This window comes from Emydura macquarii, unplaced genomic scaffold, assembly GCF_026122565.2.
Source record: "Emydura macquarii macquarii isolate MOO-44397 ecotype Brisbane River unplaced genomic scaffold, CSIRO-AGI_Emac_v2 contig_1002, whole genome shotgun sequence".
In the NCBI taxonomy this organism is placed as follows: Eukaryota; Metazoa; Chordata; order Testudines; family Chelidae; genus Emydura; species Emydura macquarii.
The window spans coordinates 961,128-978,409 of record NW_027131139.1 but is presented as its reverse complement, the minus strand read 5'-3'; the positions used below and the strand labels follow the sequence as shown (position 1 = coordinate 978,409).

At 61.8% G+C, this 17,282-nt stretch overlaps 1 protein-coding gene across 1 annotated transcript in view; it reads right to left on the bottom strand.

Moving 5' to 3' along the window:
• Nucleotides 1–1,311: 1,311 nt before the first annotated feature.
• The window catches only part of PNPLA6 (patatin like phospholipase domain containing 6), a 66,706-nt gene continuing 50,735 nt past the window's right edge, over nt 1,312–17,282 (bottom strand). Inside the window, exons 25-37 of the mRNA XM_067544586.1 lie at nt 15,949–16,131; nt 15,472–15,590; nt 14,952–15,108; nt 14,078–14,194; nt 13,834–13,903; nt 9,958–10,077; nt 9,293–9,409; nt 5,623–5,771; nt 4,899–5,051; nt 4,521–4,637; nt 3,845–3,941; nt 3,542–3,642; nt 1,312–2,724 (exon numbers count right to left, since the gene is read on the bottom strand). Coding sequence (XP_067400687.1) covers nt 2,650–2,724; nt 3,542–3,642; nt 3,845–3,941; nt 4,521–4,637; nt 4,899–5,051; nt 5,623–5,771; nt 9,293–9,409; nt 9,958–10,077; nt 13,834–13,903; nt 14,078–14,194; nt 14,952–15,108; nt 15,472–15,590; nt 15,949–16,131 — 1,575 coding nt within the window. The 3' untranslated portion in view covers nt 1,312–2,649. The remainder of the gene's footprint in view (nt 2,725–3,541; nt 3,643–3,844; nt 3,942–4,520; nt 4,638–4,898; nt 5,052–5,622; nt 5,772–9,292; nt 9,410–9,957; nt 10,078–13,833; nt 13,904–14,077; nt 14,195–14,951; nt 15,109–15,471; nt 15,591–15,948; nt 16,132–17,282) is intronic.

Below are 17,282 nucleotides of genomic sequence, written 5' to 3'. Positions count from 1 at the left end.
CAGCTAGCTGGAGGGAGGCCTGTAGGGCAGGTGGGAGGTGGTGCTGCAAAGGCGCGGGGGCACCAGTGCAGTTAACCATGGACAGGAACTGGGGGGGCAGCTGGCCAGAGAGCCAGGCCGAGCAGCAGATGGAGTTACGGGGCCTGCTTGGCACCACTTCTCCTTGCTGCTACTAGAACAAGTTTAATTGCTGACGCTGGGGCCCCTGGTCCTTGGGTTGGAAAGTGCCAGTGACAGCATGGCCAGCTGGTCTCAGGGACGAGCCCGTGCCAGGATGCACCCTGAACTGCAGCCGGTCCTAGACCAGGATGGCCCATGGCTAGAGCTGGCACCCAGGGCCAGACCCACCCCTAGGCTCCTGGTGGAATACTGGGAATGCAGCCCTGACTGCTGGGGCTGCCCCCCTGCAGTGCTGGGGGGAGGAGGGGGCAGATTCACCTTCCTAGCTGCTGACTCCAGGCTCCAGGGCCCAAGGCTGCAGCCAGGTGGGCACAGCAAGAGGGAAGGAGTCCTGCCTGGCCTGGATCGTCTGGGGCCTGATCCTGCACTGCTGAGGGTGGTGGGCCATGGGGACAGCAGGCCAGAGGAAGGAGGAGAGCTCTGAGCCTGCCTTAGAGAGCACAGGAGCTGCCTAGGCCCCAGTGCAGCATGGAGGACAGGTGGAGCAGCTGTGACCTCACCAGGCTCCTCCCCCTGCACTGGGCCCAGCCCTGCCCCCATGCTAGGGCTGGGCACCGTGGAGGGGGCTGCACCTACCTTGGGCAGGTCAGGATGCCCGGCACGGGGATGATAAGCCAACCCCTGCCCCAGCAGTAAGGGCAGCACTTGCTGGCCCTTTGCTTTCTTCTGCAGGAGCCAGCCAGGCTGGAAGCTGTGGGGACCCAGGCCCAGGTGTGTTACTCCCCCACTCCTCCCTGGGAGGGGGCAGCCCCCCCAGGTCCCGCTGGCTGGTTGCGAGCTGGCCGAGAGGGACCATCAGCCTCAGCGAGTGGAAGCATTTATTGCGGCAGGATGGGCAGGCTCCACCCCGTCCCCGAGCAGCCACAAGCAGGTTTCTTTTAAATAAAAATTAAAAAAAAAACCCAAACAGCAAAATTCCAATGGCCAGGCCCCCACGCGCCAGTCCCCTCATCCCCCCTCCCCCCAGCGGCACCCACCCACCGCAATAATGTAACAAAAATAAATAAATCTAGCACTACATTGCCCCCCCTTCCCTTGGCCTCAGCCAGGCTGAGCAGCGTGTGAGGGCTTCATGACAGTGATGGGGGGCTCTCGTGTGAGGGGGCACGTGCAGCATTGGCAGGAGGTGCCCTCAGCACCACCCTGGGCACAGCCAGGCCTGGAGGGGCGGGGGTGGGGAGCAGGTGACGGGGTGTATCCCGGCCTCGAGCCCAGGATTTGCTTCCCTGGGGAAAGGGTCAGCCCTGGGAACAGCAGCCTGGCGTGGTGGCGTTATACGCAGCCAGGGACCCAGGCTCCAGCCCAAAGCACCCACTGGCCCCTGCCAGGCCTAGCCCCTTGGCCATGGGACCCCTGGCTCTGCTGCAGGTCAGGCAAGGGGGGGGGAGGAGAGGGGCTGTAGCAGGCCCTGCTGACCTGTGACCCTGAGTGCATGGCAGCAGGGCAAATGCCCTCCCCCCATGGCCCCAGACCCCTGCTGGGGCAGGACACCCAGTCCCTCTCTGGGGGTGGCAGGGCAGGGCAAGGAAGGGGCAGCAGCCCCAGGAGAGTCACTGAGAGGCATGTCCCAGGGCAGCAAGGGGCGGGGGGAAGGGAGGAGGGAATGACACTGCCCCTATGCCTAGTGCATAGGCGAGGAAGAGGTGAGGGCAGTGTTCTCGTCCAAGCACTCAGCCTGCCCCCCTGGGCTGGACTCAGGGCAGTGTTCAGGCTGCCGGGAGAAGAGAAGTTGGCAGAAGCCAGGGCTGGACCTCAAAGGGCTTGTGGGCATCTAGCGCCCCGCACTGGCTCCCCTCCCGGGAGCAGCCTCCTCCCCCCTGAGGGGATGATGGAGCAGCACATGGGCAGCAGCTGAGCCCTGACCCCCAGGAGGGAGGGTGCAGGCACTGGGAAAGGGGGCCTGGGCCCTGGCTTCCAGCTGCAGGCTGTGGCCTTCCCTGAAGTGGGCAGAGGGCAGGGGAGAGAGCACAGGATTCCAGGGAGTAGCAAGGAGGGGCCATGGACTCTCGGGTGGGTGTGGGGAGGGAGCTTGCGTAGGCATCCCCCAGACTCCTGCCCTCCCCCTTGCCATCCTCCCTCCGCGCAGAGGCTGCTGCCCAGGGCCCTGCTGTCCAAGGCAAGCAGTATGGGCCCTACAGTCGATACAGTAGGTAGGGGGTGGCTGCAGGCTGCAGCAGGGCTGGCCCCATTCCAGCACTGGCTGGTAGCGGGTGCTGGACCCAATGGTCACAGCTGCACCCTGAGGTGAGCCTGAGCCAGGCCCCACTGCCTGCTAGAAGATGAAGGAGGAGCCCTGGCCGTTAACTGAGCAGAGCCATGCTGGCTTCAGGGCTCCGGCCGTAGATGCAGACCAGTGGGATCCAGCGCAGAGGGGCTCCGGTGCCCCGGCCACACACACGCTTCAGTTGCCCAGTGCCAGCCCTGGGCCAGCGGGCTCCATCTGTCCTGTCCGGGAGTAGGCAGCTAGGTTCACACCTGGGGCGGGGACGGAGGGGAGGGCTCCTGGGAGGGGCAGCTGCGGTGCCGCAGACTCTTCTCCTCGTCCTGGAGGGAGAAGACACCATGTGATGGCACAGGGAGGGGCCCTGGGGAGAGAATGGGCCCAGCCAGCCATCAAGGGGCAGGCGGGGCCAGCAAGGCTGCTGCCATGGGCTTTCGCCCCCAAGCCAGTGAGCTCATGGCCAGAAAGGACCAATAGGCTCTAGGGTTAATTGGGAACTCAGGGCTGAGTGCAACCCCAGGCTGAGTAGAGAGCACACACCCCCCCACGTCCAGTCCGGAGTGAGACCCCATGCGCTGGAATCTCTCCCCCACCGCCGGAGAGCTGTCCCGAAGGCAGTTGCCCTCCTGCCTTGCTGACGCTTAAGCCCTGTGCAGCAAGAGCCGGGCAGTGGGTCAGGACGCAGCCCCCCTCCTCCCGAACACCCCAGGGTCACCTAGGGCAACCTCTGGATCCAGACAAGCCCCGTGTCAAGTATGGGGTAGGGGTCTCCCTATCTAGGAGGGGAAGGTCCATGCCCCACCCCATCCCACAGGAGCTGGCATGGCGAGTGTGAACGGGAGCCCTTCCCTCAGAGGGGTAGGGGAGTGCAGAGAGCACCCCCCTGGGGAGCCCACTCTGTGTGTGCAGGGGATGGGGCATGGAGGCAGAGGGCTGATCTCAGGGGCTGGGGAATCCCACCTTTGCTCCCTGGCAGCAGCATCTGGGACCAACGTCTTCTACAGCTGCCAGAGCCGTGGCACAGACAGAGCCCCCCAGATGCCAGCTGCCCCACCTGGAAGAGGCAGGGGAAGGGGCCCAGGAAAAATGGCTGGGTCCAGCACCCCCACCCCCAGGGAGCCGAGGCCAGAGCTCAAATACCTCATTGTGGCTCCATTCAGCTGGTGCTAGCAGTTCCTCCTCTCCCCGTGCAGGGTCCAGCCCTTCCTCCTCATACTCCGTCAGGTAGTCAGACTCCTCACCTGAGAGGGGAGCACACATGGGGCTGTCACTTGCTCCTGGCCCAGCCCTGGTGCCCTTCACTCCTGACCCGCAGCCCCCCCTTCTATCCCAGCCCTAGTCCCCCCGCCCCCAGCCCTGCTGTTCCCCATATGACTTGCATGCACGTCCAGCCCTGGCATGAAGCGAGATGGGCCAAGCATCGCAGCCCCTGCTCCCACTCACCGTCCGCGTAGCCGTCAGACAGGTAGCTCTTGGCCGGCTCGATGCGAGACACGATCTCGGCCAGATCAGTGAACCCCGCACTGGGGCAAGTCAGCACCTGGGGAGTCCGAGGCAGATTAGTGATGGCCCTGCCAGGCAGCACCGGGGCTGGGACCACAGGCGCACAGGGAAGAAATGCTGTCTGGGCTGAGCTGGAGAGCGGGCAGCTTGGGGAGGGCTCCAGTGGGGGAGGATAAGGAGTGGGAGGCATCATGGCAGACAGCAGGTCAATTCCTGGGTCAAGCTCTCACCCCATGGAGGTGGCTCTGAGTCCAGCCCAGAGGGGGTCCTTCATTTAGTCAAGGAGTCAGGGCTCCTGCTTGGCCCAGACACGAAGGGACCAGAGTCTCTGCTGGAACTGGGGTCTGCTCTGACAAGGGAGGGTGCTACCTTGCCAAGCCTCCCCCCTCCTCCCCTGGGAGCTTCTAGCCTTACCCTGGGGGGCCCCAGGGCTGAGCTGGTTCCACCTGCCCCTGCCCCGGGCGTTGGCGCTGCGCCATGTGGCAGCCTCAGCCAGGATCCTGTAGGAACCTCTGCCTGGCACACAAGGGAGCTAAGTGGCTGGCGTGTGAAGAGGCCACACGCTGTAGCTGCCCATCCCTCACCCACATGCACCCCACTGCTGCCCCTCACTCACATCCATGCGCTTGCTTTCGTAGAAGTCGGCCGAGCGCCGGTCCTTCACCATCTTCTCAATGATGTCACCGCGGCTCCAGCCACTGAAAACCACCTTACCATGTTGGTAGCCCACGTCCTGTACGAGACGGATGGACGGGGTGAGGGGCCCACTTCTCCCAGCCGGCTGCAGAGAGGCGGCCAGGCCAGGCTGTGCCTACTGGAGCTCTGAGCGAGATGTGGATTTGCTCTAGGAGACTCCCTGACGCAGCCGGGCATAAGATTTGCAACCCACCCCCCAAAGCAGGGCTTCTCCCTCCCGCAACTGGACACAGCTCCCAGCTCAGATCGGGGCCCCCTCATCCCCAGCCAAGCGCAGCCCGGGGCCATCTGGACTTACATATATCTCGTCGAACTTGCCGAAGTCCATGGTTTTGAAGCGGTCGATGGGCGGGCGAATGTATTCGCAATAGGAGCTCGACTTTACCACCTCCAGCTGGCGCACACACGACACGTAGGCCAGACGTGACTGGATCTCCGCCATGTCGGGCACCTTTGTGGGGGTGGGGGGAGAACAGGGTTAGCTCCACCTGAAAAAGGAGGGACCTGAGGGGGGGAGGGGGAAATCAGCCCCATCTGGGACAGCAGGGGACACAGCATCCTAGGGCAGGGGACCTCTCCTCCCCACAGCTGAGTGGCTGGAGCCAGAGCCCGCAGCTGCTAACGGGGCATCAGGAGTGACTGTGCCCAGCCAGCCTGAGGGAAGCCACCTGGCTGCCAAGGCAGCCCACATGCTTGAGCAAAAGCAGGCCTGGGGCTTCTGCTCCTGGGAGGCAGGGGCTGTGGTGGAAGGGCCTCTGCCAGCACCTGGGGCTGTCACTGCCCTTAGGGGAGGCAGAGGGAGGGCAGCAGCAGGAAGCACTGGGAGGATGAGAGAAAAAGAGCCCCAGCCCTGGGTGGGTGAGACCCAAGGCCCCCCACCTGCAGCACGGGACAGGGGTGTGGCCCAGAAGGCCGGGCTGACCTGCCTGTAGGCCTCAGGAGAGACACTGGACAGGTTCCCTCCTCGGGGGGAGGGAGGGGGGCTCTCAGGCAGAGAAGCCCCAGGACAGGGCAGGCCTCACCTTGACCTTCTGGGCCCAGGGATTGAGGCGTTTCCAGAGCAGCCACCAGCCGGAGAGGCTGTCGCCGTAGTTGCATAGGTCAGTCTCGTCCTGGCTGCCCACGTCGATGGCGACCACCGTCTTGGCACCCATGTTCCGGGCGATGTCGGCTAGTGACAAAGACAGCATGTCAGGGCTGCAGCCCAGCGGACGTACCCGTAGCATTCCTGGCTCCCCATGCTCCTGATTGTCGCCCTAGTGCCGTGGCGGGTGGGAAATCACAGCAGGGGCCCCCGCACCCCTCAAACACACAGCTGGGGAGCAGAGCAGAACCCCACTGACGAGCAGGAGTTGGGGAGCAAAGCTAGGTTTGCAGCAACAGCTTTTCTCTCCTCCTCCCCATTTGTGCAGGAGGTGCGAGCAGCATGAGAGAGAGGATAGATGGGGGTGGCTCCGCAGCACCAGGGGCACATTCCCACCATCACTGCCCAGCTGGCCAGGAGGGAAGCTTCCTGGAGCAGGGCTCATAGCCAGATCTTCCCCATCCTCCCTCTGAATTTCTCTGCGTGAAGTGACTCTCCAGGGCAGGTCCAACTTCCTCTGCCTTCCCCATGCTGGCTCTGCCCTGCCTGGGAACTCCCCCTCCATGGCACATTCAGAGGGCACTAGGAACCAACAACAGAGTCTTGCACTTAGGACAGAAGAATCCCATGCACAGCTACAGACTGGGGACCAATGGACTAGGCAGCAGTTCTGCAGAAAAGGATTTGGGCATTACAGTGGACAAGAAGCTGGATATGAGTCAGCAGTGTGCCCTTACTGCCAAGAAGGCTAACAGCATATTGGGCTGCATGAGTACGAGCATTGCCAGCAGATGAAGGAAAGTGATTGTTCCCCTCTATTCAGAACTGGTGAGGCTGCATCTGGCATAGTGTGTCCAGTTTTGGGCCCCCAACTACAGAAAGAATGTGGACAAATTGGAGAGAGTCCAGCAGAGGGCAAGGAAAATGATTAGAGGGCTGGAGCACAAGACTTATGAGGCGAGGCGAAGGGAACTGCACTTGTTTAGTCTGCAGAAGAGAAGAGTGAGGGGCATTTGATAGCAGCCTTCAACTACCTGAAGGGGGGTACCAAGGAGGATGGAGCTAGGCTGTTCTTAGAGGCAGAAGACAGAACAAGGAGCAATGGTCTTAAGTTGCAGTGGGGGAGGTCTAGGTTGGATATTAGGAAAACCTTTTTCACTAGGAGGGTGGTGAAGCACTGGAATGGGTTACCTAGGGAGGTGGTGGAATCTCCATCTTTAGAGGTTTTTAAGGTGTGGCTTGACAAAGCCCGGCTGGGATGATTTAGCTGAGGTAAGTCCTTATTTGAGCAGGGGTTGGACTAAATGACCTCCTGAGATCCCTTTCAACCCTAATCTATGAACTCATCCCATACAGGGACCTCTGGCCAGAGAGCCCCTCCCTGCCCCAGAAAGGCTGCAACAGGACTGTCCCATCCTGAACTCTGGCCTCCCAGCTTAGACAGGGACAGCCCATCATGGCCCTGGGCAGGACCCAGTGCAGCTCCAGGGGTAGGGCTCAGCTGGTGGAGCAGTGTGTTAATGGCTTTCTGTCAAAGACCAGCTGAAGGCTTCACTCTTCTGTCAGGCTACATGAACGGAGCAATTAAGCCCCTTTATGTTGTTTGAGATAACTGGAAACAGAAACCATCGCCCAAGGCCCTGGGTTGAGCATATCCCAAGGGCAACCAGAAGCTGAGCTGTGTGGGGTGAAGGCTTCCTTGTAAGTTTTTGTAATATTTTTACAGAAAGTGTGTAACTCAGTTTCCTCATTGTGTAATGCTATGCACTGGGTGTGAAGGGGTTAATCTCCCTGCAGGGACAGGGCTGTGAGGGCTGGGGTGTGGATGTTATTCAGGCAGCAGTGGGGTGGTGGGAATGAACTATCGGAAACTGTCCCCAGGGGTAAAGTTGCCTCAAAGACACACGGACTGGGACTGTTAAAGATGGAGCTGAGGGGAGCAGAACAAGTGAGCACAGCAGGACAGCAGCTGAAACAAAGGGAGCAGTTGTGTGGATGTGTGTGCGCGGGGGTATTAAGATGGCTGCTGCCCCGCAGAAAGATGTGGAGTGCAGGAGGCTGGGAGCAGAGGATGCTGCCACCACAGGCTCTGAGCTAAGCCAACCCTGGCCCCCACTGCCCTGGGGGCTAGGTGACTAATAAACATGGCTTGCTCTGAGCAGGCTGTTCTGTGGCCCTGCCAATCCTGGCTGGCTTCATCGCTGCCAAAGGGGTGAGTCTCTCCCATGGGGACTCACTGGGAAGCCACGGCGTGGCGCAGGGCAGCTGGAGCATCTGAGTCCTGAGGCACTAGCAGAGAGTGGAGGCCTGCGGCCTAGCACAACACTGGGACCACTCCAAGGATGGGGGCAGCCAGGCACCCCAGGACGAGGGGGCAGGGAGGAGGATGGGTAGGAGCTTGTGGGACGGGGGGCTGAGAGGGAGCAGAGAGAACTCTGGGGGCACAGGACAGGCAGGTTTGGAAATCACGAGTGAGGAACCTGCCTACTGCGCCATGGGGAGAAGGCTGTGGGCATTCTCTGTCCACACCCAGAATTGCTCCCACAGCACCCCCAGGCTGGCAGCAGCCATTTCCCCTTCAGAGGAGACCCAGTGGAAAGAAAAGCCCACTGGGGCTTAAGGGGGACAGGGACATTCCAGGGCCTCACAGGCCCACATACAGCCTCACTGAAGCTTGTAACCATGGGAACCGCCCTGCATGGAGCCCACCCAGCCCAGGCCTGGTTTCCCTCTGCTGAGCATCAGCAATAAGATTGATGCTAAGGGCCATGCAGCCAAACCCTGCCCCCCCCCCGGCCGCCCACTAGTGCTGGCAGCTTTTGGCTGTTGCACAAATTACAGGTGCTGATGCATGAGACGGAGCCCAGTGCGATTCCCCGCAGCTGCAAGGGGAACCTGGTTCCTTGGGACCTGAGGCTCTAGGCTATGCCACCTCAGACACAAGCCTCCCCAGTCAATGCATGGGCATCTGGGGCCCTGGAAAAGCTCAGTAGCTTCACAGGTCAACAGCTGAGCTGCGGTTACCGTTGGGGAGCAGCCAGGGGTTCTCCCCCAGTCTTGGCACTGACTTAAGCCCACCTCAGCTGGGCTGGGGCCCAGCATTGTGGTTCCCTCTCACAAGGGATTATGAGACCATCCAGCCCTCAGCCTGGCTCCAACGGGGAGGCAGCCAGAAGACCACCCCCGACCCCCAAGGCCCATTCCCCACTTGGGATGCCAGGGGCAGCAGACAGCAAGAACACAAAGCAGCCAGCGGGGAAGGGCTGAGCCTCCCCATGTAACCTGAACCTGGCCCAGCTAGCCGTAAGGCTGCACCAGCCCCACTGGAGCATGTGGGGAACCTCCCTCACGGAGCAGGATCCCCCCAGCAGGGGAGTTGCTGGTTTTAATAACATTCTTCCAACCCCACTGGATGGCAAGAGGCCCGGGACACCAGCTCAGCCCTGGAGAGGGCTCTAGTGCTGCGGAGAGACCCATGCGGGCAGCGATGGAGATGAGTGCCAAGGCACAGGCAGGCAACAGGGACAAAATGCTGGCAGAAGAGGTGCCTCGCCCAGGGCTTGCTTCGCAGTCTGCTAGCAGCGTCTCCAGCGGCAGCAGGTACTTGCCTGGCAGATTGTTGATGTAGCCACCGTCCATCAGTAAGTTGCCATCCTTGGGGTCACAGAGTGGCGGCAGGTACCCGGAAAGGGTCATGCTCGCTCGCACATACCGCCACAGCGAGCCTAACCGGCGGGAACAGATGCAGTCAGGAGACAGACGCTCGCAGGCCCTGAGTCCCGGGGCGGGGGACGGAGGGCACCCTTCGCCCAGGCTGGGGAATCTGCACAGCACGGGCATAGGGCTAGCCCTTGGAGCCAGCAAGAGACTAGCCAGCCTGACCAGAGCCTAGCCAGTGGGTCGAGGTCCATCCCCAGTCCACGCTCTGGAACAGGTGGAGCCTTGGATTGACTCCCAAAGGCCCCAGGAGAAACCAGGCTCCTGGCGTTGCCCCCACCATGAGGTGCAGATTTCTCAGCGTGAGCGGCACGTGTCTGGATAGGGTGCTGGGATCCAGTCTGTGCCCTCAAAGCCTGTCAGAACCAGCCCTCGGCTGGGAAGGACGAGCTGTGGCATGGAAGGAAGCAGAGGTTGCAGCCCCAATCGGGAGCAGCCATGGCATAGTGTGGTGTGCAGGTGCAGCCAAGAGCCACCTCGGCCCAGCCTCGCCCTTCCTTCCAAGCCACACACGTCGGCCCCGTGGCCCAGGGCCCGAGGAGCACATGATGCTGACCTGGGACATTGTTAACATAGCAGCCGTCCACAAGCAGGTGGCTGTCCTTGGGGTCGCAGAGAGGAGGCAGGTAGGGGGGGTAAGATGCACTGGCTCTGACGTAGCGCCACACACTGCCTGCTGGAGTGAGAGGAGACAGTCACAGGGGACGGGGACAGCACAAAGGGGAGAGAAGACAGGAAACGACATCATGACAGAAGCTTCAGAAATTCAGCTGCCCGGGGTGGTCTGTCCAAGGAGTCGGGCTGGGTGTGGGAACATGAGTGTCCCCCACCTCCCCAGGCTAGTACAGGGAAGGGCCCTTGTGACATGCCCAGAAACCCCCCTCCTCCCCACCAGAAGAGGGACCAGTTCCCTGGACACCCACGCCCCTCAGCCCAACCCAGCTCATGGTGGCTGCACTGACAACTGGGCCGGGCCATTCGACCTACCCCAGTGCTCTCCTGGCTCTCCCTGGCGTGGGGCAGTGCCAGGCCCTGGCCCAAAGAGTGGCTGCTGTGTGCTTGCTGGCAGAAGGCGTCCTGGTGACACGCACTAGGGTGTGCTGTGACCAGTGCTCAGAGGGGCTGCGGGACCCCGGCTGTGCGGGGTCTGAATTTGGTTTGCTGCCGGGGACTCTTTGCGTGACTCTGCGTCAGTCTGCAGCCTGCCCCCGGGCTGGGGGCTCTGCACTCCCTGTTGGAAGGACGTTCCAGCAGGGCCATGGTGCAGGGCTGACCAGAGGGTTGTTAACTGGGGATAGGCCTTCACTGGGCTACAAACACCCGGGCAAGACACTGGCTCCCACCCTGGGAACTGGTTTGTCGAGGGAAGGGTTGCCTGGCAACGTCCCTCTCCCCCCACCCCCCGGAGGATTCTGGTCACCGTTGGAGGCGCACCAGGGGCTGGAAGCAGCTTTACTGGGGAGACTTTGGCCATTTTTCAAAAGTTCAAGGTAAGGGAAGCTACTGAGGGAGCCAGATTTGGAAAGGGAACCCTGCCTACATGGTGCCCCAAGGGCTCCCTGGGCCAGGGGAGCAAGTGAGGGGTTCCGTGCTCAGGGCATGATGGTGTTTTCTATACGATCTGTACCCTCTGACTGTGTTTCTCATGGTGAAGTGAAGAGAAGAGTGCCTGTGGCAGACAGCTGTGCAGAGGGCCTGTGCACGCAGAGGAGTTGGGGGGGTGTTTAAGTTACGAGAAACTGAGTGGTCAGCCCTGAGCTCATGGGCTGGCAGTGCAGGATGTACGCACAGCACGCAGGAGGAGGGGCTAGGTAGAGGGGTGCACCCCAAGTGGGGGCTAGATGCTGGGAGCTTGAAGCACCTGGGGAGCCAGCAGGTAGCCCTCACAGCAGCCTGGTGGGGAGCTGGCAGGGTTTGTCGGGCTGGATCTGGGATAGGAGAAGTGCATCCATGCAATGACAAGAGCCAAAGGCAGTGGGGGTGGGCTGAGCTTCCCACTGGCACTAGGGTGCCAGTGCTCAGAGCTGGAACCCCGGCAGAGCACCCTCCTGTCGCCTTGGAGAAGCCCAGCCAGTGTGGCCAGAACCTCAGACAAAGGGTGAGTGGGGCAAGTCCAGGGCACAGATCATAGAATCATAGAGTTGGAAGGGACCTCAGGAGGTATCTAGTCCAACCCCCTGCTCAGAGCAGGACTAACCTCAGCTAAATCAGGACAGGACCATCCAGGGCCTGAGGCAGCAGCACAGGCTGGGTGCAGGGGGGCCAGGAGGACACTTAGTCACACCCTGAGATGGTCATGCAGGGAGGCCCCAGTCACCACAGGAGGCAGAACGGCCCGTTCCATGCGCCCCCCAGCCCCTGTGCTCCAGGAGAAGGGGCTTCAGCTGTTGCCTCTGGCTGCGAGCTGGGCCCCAGTGAGTAGGAGAGCAGGGTCCTGGTAGGGAGGGGGCCTTCTCCTGGCATCTCCGCAAGGAGAGAGCGCTCACAAACACACACAGACACGAAGCAGAGCCAGCTCCGGCCCTCCCCGGATCCTTCTCCTGCTGCTGTCCCCCAGGCTCAGTGAGTTAAGGGTGAAGGGGGGTTAGTTGGCATTAGGACAGACAAGCAGGTCGAGTGAGAGCCAGGCAGTTACAGCTGCCAGGGCGCCCCGTGGATGGAGCAATGTCCCAGGTGAGATCAGGCGCCTGTGACAGATGAGGACCAAGGGCAGAGACTGAATTTGAACTAGCAGCACTCCCCTGCCTGCCTCCTCCACAGCCCCCAACCACAGCCACCCGCATGCAAGGACAGAACGCTGCCCCTCATCTGCCCGAGCCCCACCACACACTCCCTTCCCCCTCCACCTACCTCTCCCAAAACCCCCAACCACCCCACCCGAGTGCAAGGACAGAACGTTGCCCCTCATCTGCCCCAGCCGCACCACATGCCCTCCAGCCTACCTCCACCAAGAGCCCCCAACCACCGTCACCGAGTGCAAGGACAGAACGCTGCCCCAGCCCCCCACTGACCCAGAGCAGCTCTTGCTGCTGCTGACACCAGCCAGCAGTGCAATGGGGGTGTCAGATGACAGGAGGGCTGCTCTGGGAAGCCAGAGGGAGCAGGTTAGTGCATCCCAGAGCCCCATCTTGGGTTCTCCCCACACAGTCAGGGGAGAGGGGTGTTACCAGGGGTTAGTGAGTAGCAGAAGTGTTACAAGCAGGGAATGGGGGGAGGGGTCAGAGAGCGACCAAGTGGGCAGCCGAGTGTGGGGATGGGCAGGGGGGTTCCCCATGTGCACACAGCAGGGTGTGGCATCTAGGGGCGGCCGGGGGTCCCATGTGCACACAGAGCAGGGCAGGGGATCCCCAGGCTGGGGAGGGGGACTTGCTGTGGTGCCCCAGCTCTGACCAGGAGCAGCATCAGCAGCTCTTGGGCCTGGGTTCTGTTGGGCCAGGCTGGCTCCTGCTGCCACAGGTCCTGCCTGCACTCAAGAGACAGGAATGGTGGCTGGCTGCGTGGAGGTTCTGGGCCCCGAGGACAGGCAATTAGGGGAACCAGCAGCTCCTGCCGCCTGGGGGCAGAGCCATGGGTGGGGGGAGCCCCATGGCCCTGGTGTTTGTCTCCAGTCAGGTCAAGCTGGGCACTCCTCCCAGCCCCTGGGAGAGCAGCAGAGGTTGCTGCCCCAGGACAGCGCTGCTGTGGAGGGAGAGGGGGTCCAGGAGCCTGGCTCTGCCTCTAGTACAGCCCTGACAACAGGGCCCTAGCACGCCCTGCGCCGCCAATGGCGGCTTCGGCCTGGCTTTCTTGCCAGGGTGGGGACAGACAAAGGGAGTCTCTCCTCTATTTCAGCCCACTGCTCCTAATTAGAGCCCTCCACTCTCCCTGAGGCAGGGCCAGCCCTTTCCTGTAACCTTGTTCTCTGCAGGGCAGGGGGAGGCGGGCAGAGGGGGCCTTGCCAGCTGTGGGGGCAAGGACAAGGACAGCCAAATGGCCATGCTCAGCCCAGTCATCCGCTGTAATGGGAGTTAGAGGAGGAAGACTGGCACAGCTGGGAAGCCCATGCCAGCAGACGGGGTAGGGTACAAGCCCTGATTCCTGGAGGTAGGGGGCGCTCTCTAGAGGGGGGCAATAACCTGCTCCCATCCTTAGAGAAATCTGCTCTGCCCAGGCACCGGCGCCGCTGAGCCCAGGCCTGGCACGGCCATGTGGACCCATCAAGCACGCACACAGCAGGGCTCTTTGGAGAGGGCCAGCTGGGCCTGGAGGGAGTGAGACAGGCCAGCGAGGCCCATCATGCGCACGCTGCGCTGCTGGCTTGAGGTGGGGGCAGGGAGGAGGAGACCTCCCCCTCACATGAGCAGGATGCTGCTGACTCGGGCCCGGGCAGTCAGGGCACCATGCACCTGGTGCTGCCTGGGACGTGCCGTGGGCACGGGGCACAGGCGCTTACCGTCCTTGTGGACCCGCATGGCCGAGGCCGTGATGTCTGTCGTCACATTGAAGTAGGGAAGCCACAGATCCTGCAGGGGCACAAGGGGCAAATCAGAGACATGTTACAGCCCAGCATGCTGCTATGGGGGCAGCACAAGACCCCCTGGCTGCCAGCAGGGGGCATCGCTCAGGGATGCACAGCCAGAGGCTGCGTTGAATGTTTGCGGCCGGGACTCCCTGCCCAGCTCCTGGGACCCACCTACCTCAATTTGCTTGTCCTTGAAGACCTTGTTGATGCTGGTGTTGAAGGCCGAGCCAGAGAACATAGAGGTGATGGGGTAGGTGAGGTCCAGGACCGTCTTGAACACAGAGTTCATGCTCTGCAGGAGGAGGGCAAGGCAAGGGGGTCACTGCGCGGGCGGCACGGCCCAGCACAGCCCGCGCTCTGAGTCCAGGATCACGGGGACGGGGGAGGAATCTCCAGGAGGCAGCAGCAAGCCAGAGTCCAACGGGAGACTCGCCTACTGCACGTGGCCCTGACGCGGGACGGTGCCCAGACACAGCCCCTCAGCTTGGCACTTACGGCGCTCCAGTTTTGGAATCACTGGGGGGGGGTGTCGCATGTCCCCCAGCCAAACTGAGCCCAGCCCCCAGGGCCAGCGAGCAGGATGGCTGGTTACAGGAGATACCGGGGGCCGTGATCCCCATCGGAACCCCTTGCCTACCCCCAGCCCCACAGCCTGCTACATATGCCACAGAGGCTGCTGCTCCCAGCAACACTGATGCTGAGGCACACCTGGGGGCGTTCTGCTTTGAGCCAAGTGGGGTCCCAGGGCCAAAGGGAGGAGAAAGTCCCACAGGCCTGCCTCCGAACTCACAGGGCAGAGCTGCTTAGCATGGGCAGGGGCAGCCTGGAGGGACCACAGGCCCCCTCAGGCAGACTGACCAGGCCCAGTGCACGCTGGGACCTCTGTACAGGACAGAAAGGCAGCTGCAGTCGGCTGGATCACTGGATGGCAGCTCCAGGAGGTGCTAGTTTGGGGAGTCCTCCTGCTCCCACCCTCCCACGTCTGGCCCTGCCCCACGGCACACCCCAGCCTGTCTCTGCCCTGCCCCACCGCAGGCCTTGCCCCTCACCTTGGCCCATTCTCGGGCTCGTTGCTTGGTGCGCACAGCACTGCGCTCCTCAGCGTACAGAGCACCGATGAAGGAGCCAATGGACGTGCCCCCGATCAGGTCGATGGGGATCCCGGCTTCCTCCATGGCCTTGAGCACCCCGATGTGGGAGCAACCCCTGTGGAAGGAGGGAGGTGTCAGAGCCAATAGCAGGCAGGGAGTCTGTCCTAGGGGCCATCACAGGCGAGGCTGTCTGCGAGGGTGCTCCCAGCATGCACTGCTCCAGGCTGGGGGATGGGCAGCAGGGTCCCTGTCCAAGCCCCACGCTCACAGCTTCGTGGGGAGGCAGCGTTCGTGTACCAGCAGGGACACGGGCTGGGAGCCAGGACCCCTCGGTTCTATCCCCAGATCCGTCCCCCTGCCCACTGTGAAGCTGGGGCTGTGGATTCCCACTGCCCCCCTTGGGGGCTGGTTTGCATCCTGGTGCAGAGGAGTGCCATGGGAATTCAGCGCTCCAGCCTGGCCATGCCTGAGCACCTACCTGGCACCTCCTCCTCCCAGCACCAAGGCAATGCTGTTGCCGGTCAGGACCCGCGCCAGGCGGGAGAAGTCACTGTGCCGGTCGGCATCCTTCTCAAAGACCTTCGCGTACATCTCCCTCTGCAGGGCCAGGAGCAAGAATCAGACAGTCTGCCACCCCCCGAAGCACCCCCATACAGCATGCATGCACCCCCCAGAGCCCACTCCCCCGCACAGCACCCTCCCACCCCCTTACAACAGGGAACCGCCTGGCCCCCACCCCAGAGAGGGGTCTGATGCCATCACACAGACTTATGCCAGGCTGGCATCAGATTCTGGCCCCAGGTTAACACCATGGAAGGCAGCAGAGGCACCATGGGGACCAGACTGGCCTGGGGGGGGTCTGTTCTGAGACAGCAGCTCTGTGCCTGCCCCATGGCCTTCCTTGGCACAAAGGATGGCACCGGCCCAAAGAGTGCTGGGGAGAAAGGGACAGTACCAGCTTGTGGGGACTCCGGCGGGAGAAGACGCGGCGTGGGCACTTGATGTGCAGGTGTCCTGAGCACCAGCTGCGCATGTTGAGCCACTCAACAGTACGGGAGGGGCTGGGCCCATCCTCCCGATGCAGCAGAATAAGCTGCTTCAGGGCCCGCACAGCCGTGTTCTCCAGCATCTGCTCCAGCTGCAGGGACAAAGCAGGGCCCCTGGGATGAGCCAGTTCCCCGGTGGGATGATCCCTGCCCAGCACAGCATGCACAGCCCCATCCCAATGCACAGATGCCTTCCCCACCCACAATGAGCCCTGCACAGCCCCCTCACTGGGCAATGCCCCCCTCCCCCCACCCCGACACAAGCCCCCCTATCCCAGCAGAGCCCATAGCTCTACTCAGGAAGAGCCTCCTGCCCCCGTATGATGGCATGCACAGCCCTTCTCATCAGGAGAGTCTGGAAGGAAGCTGCAGAAGGGACGTGAAACTGATCCTAGATTCCCAGACCAGAAGGGAGCAGTGATCATGGAGTGTGACCTCCTGCCTAACACCGGGCAGAGACCTGCCCCCAAGAATTCCTAGAGCTGCTCTTTTAGACAACATCCAATCTGGAGTTAAAAAATGGTGAGTGATGAAGAATGCACCTCGATCCTTGGTCAGCTGTGCCAATGGTTAATTACTCTCACTGTTTAAAGTTTGCACCTTATTTCCAGTCTGAATTTGTCTAGCTTCAACTACCAGCCACGGCATCACGTTAGACCTTTCTCAGCTAGATCGACAAGCCCAGAATCAAACATTGTTGCCCGTGCAGGACCAGTGATCAAGTCCCCCCGATAACCCTCTGTCAGTTAGAGCCCCTTGAGTCTCACTCTAGGGCAGGCTTTCATCATCCTCGTAGCTCTTCTCTGACCCCTCTCCAACTTGCCACCATCCTTCTGGACTCATGGGCACCAGAACTGGATGAGGGATTCTAGCAGCGGTCGCACCAGTGCCGGATACAAGTTAAGCCTCCCTGCTCCCAATCAAGATTCCCCTCTTTGCACATCCCAGGATCACACTAGCCCTTCTGGCCACCATGTTCCACTGGGAGCTCCAGCTGATTATCCACCACAACCCCCAAACCTTTCTCAGTCACTGCTTCCCAGGATAGAGCCCCCGTCCTGTAAACATGACCCACAGTCTTTGCTTCTCGATGTATCAATTTACACCAAGCCACATTACAACACAGGGTTGGTTGCTTGTGCCCAGCTCACCAAGTGAATCCAAACTGCTCTGTCTCATCGGAGAGCAAGGACGGGAGCCCCAGCTGCACTCCACAGGCCCGGGCAGCATCCCAGTCCATGCT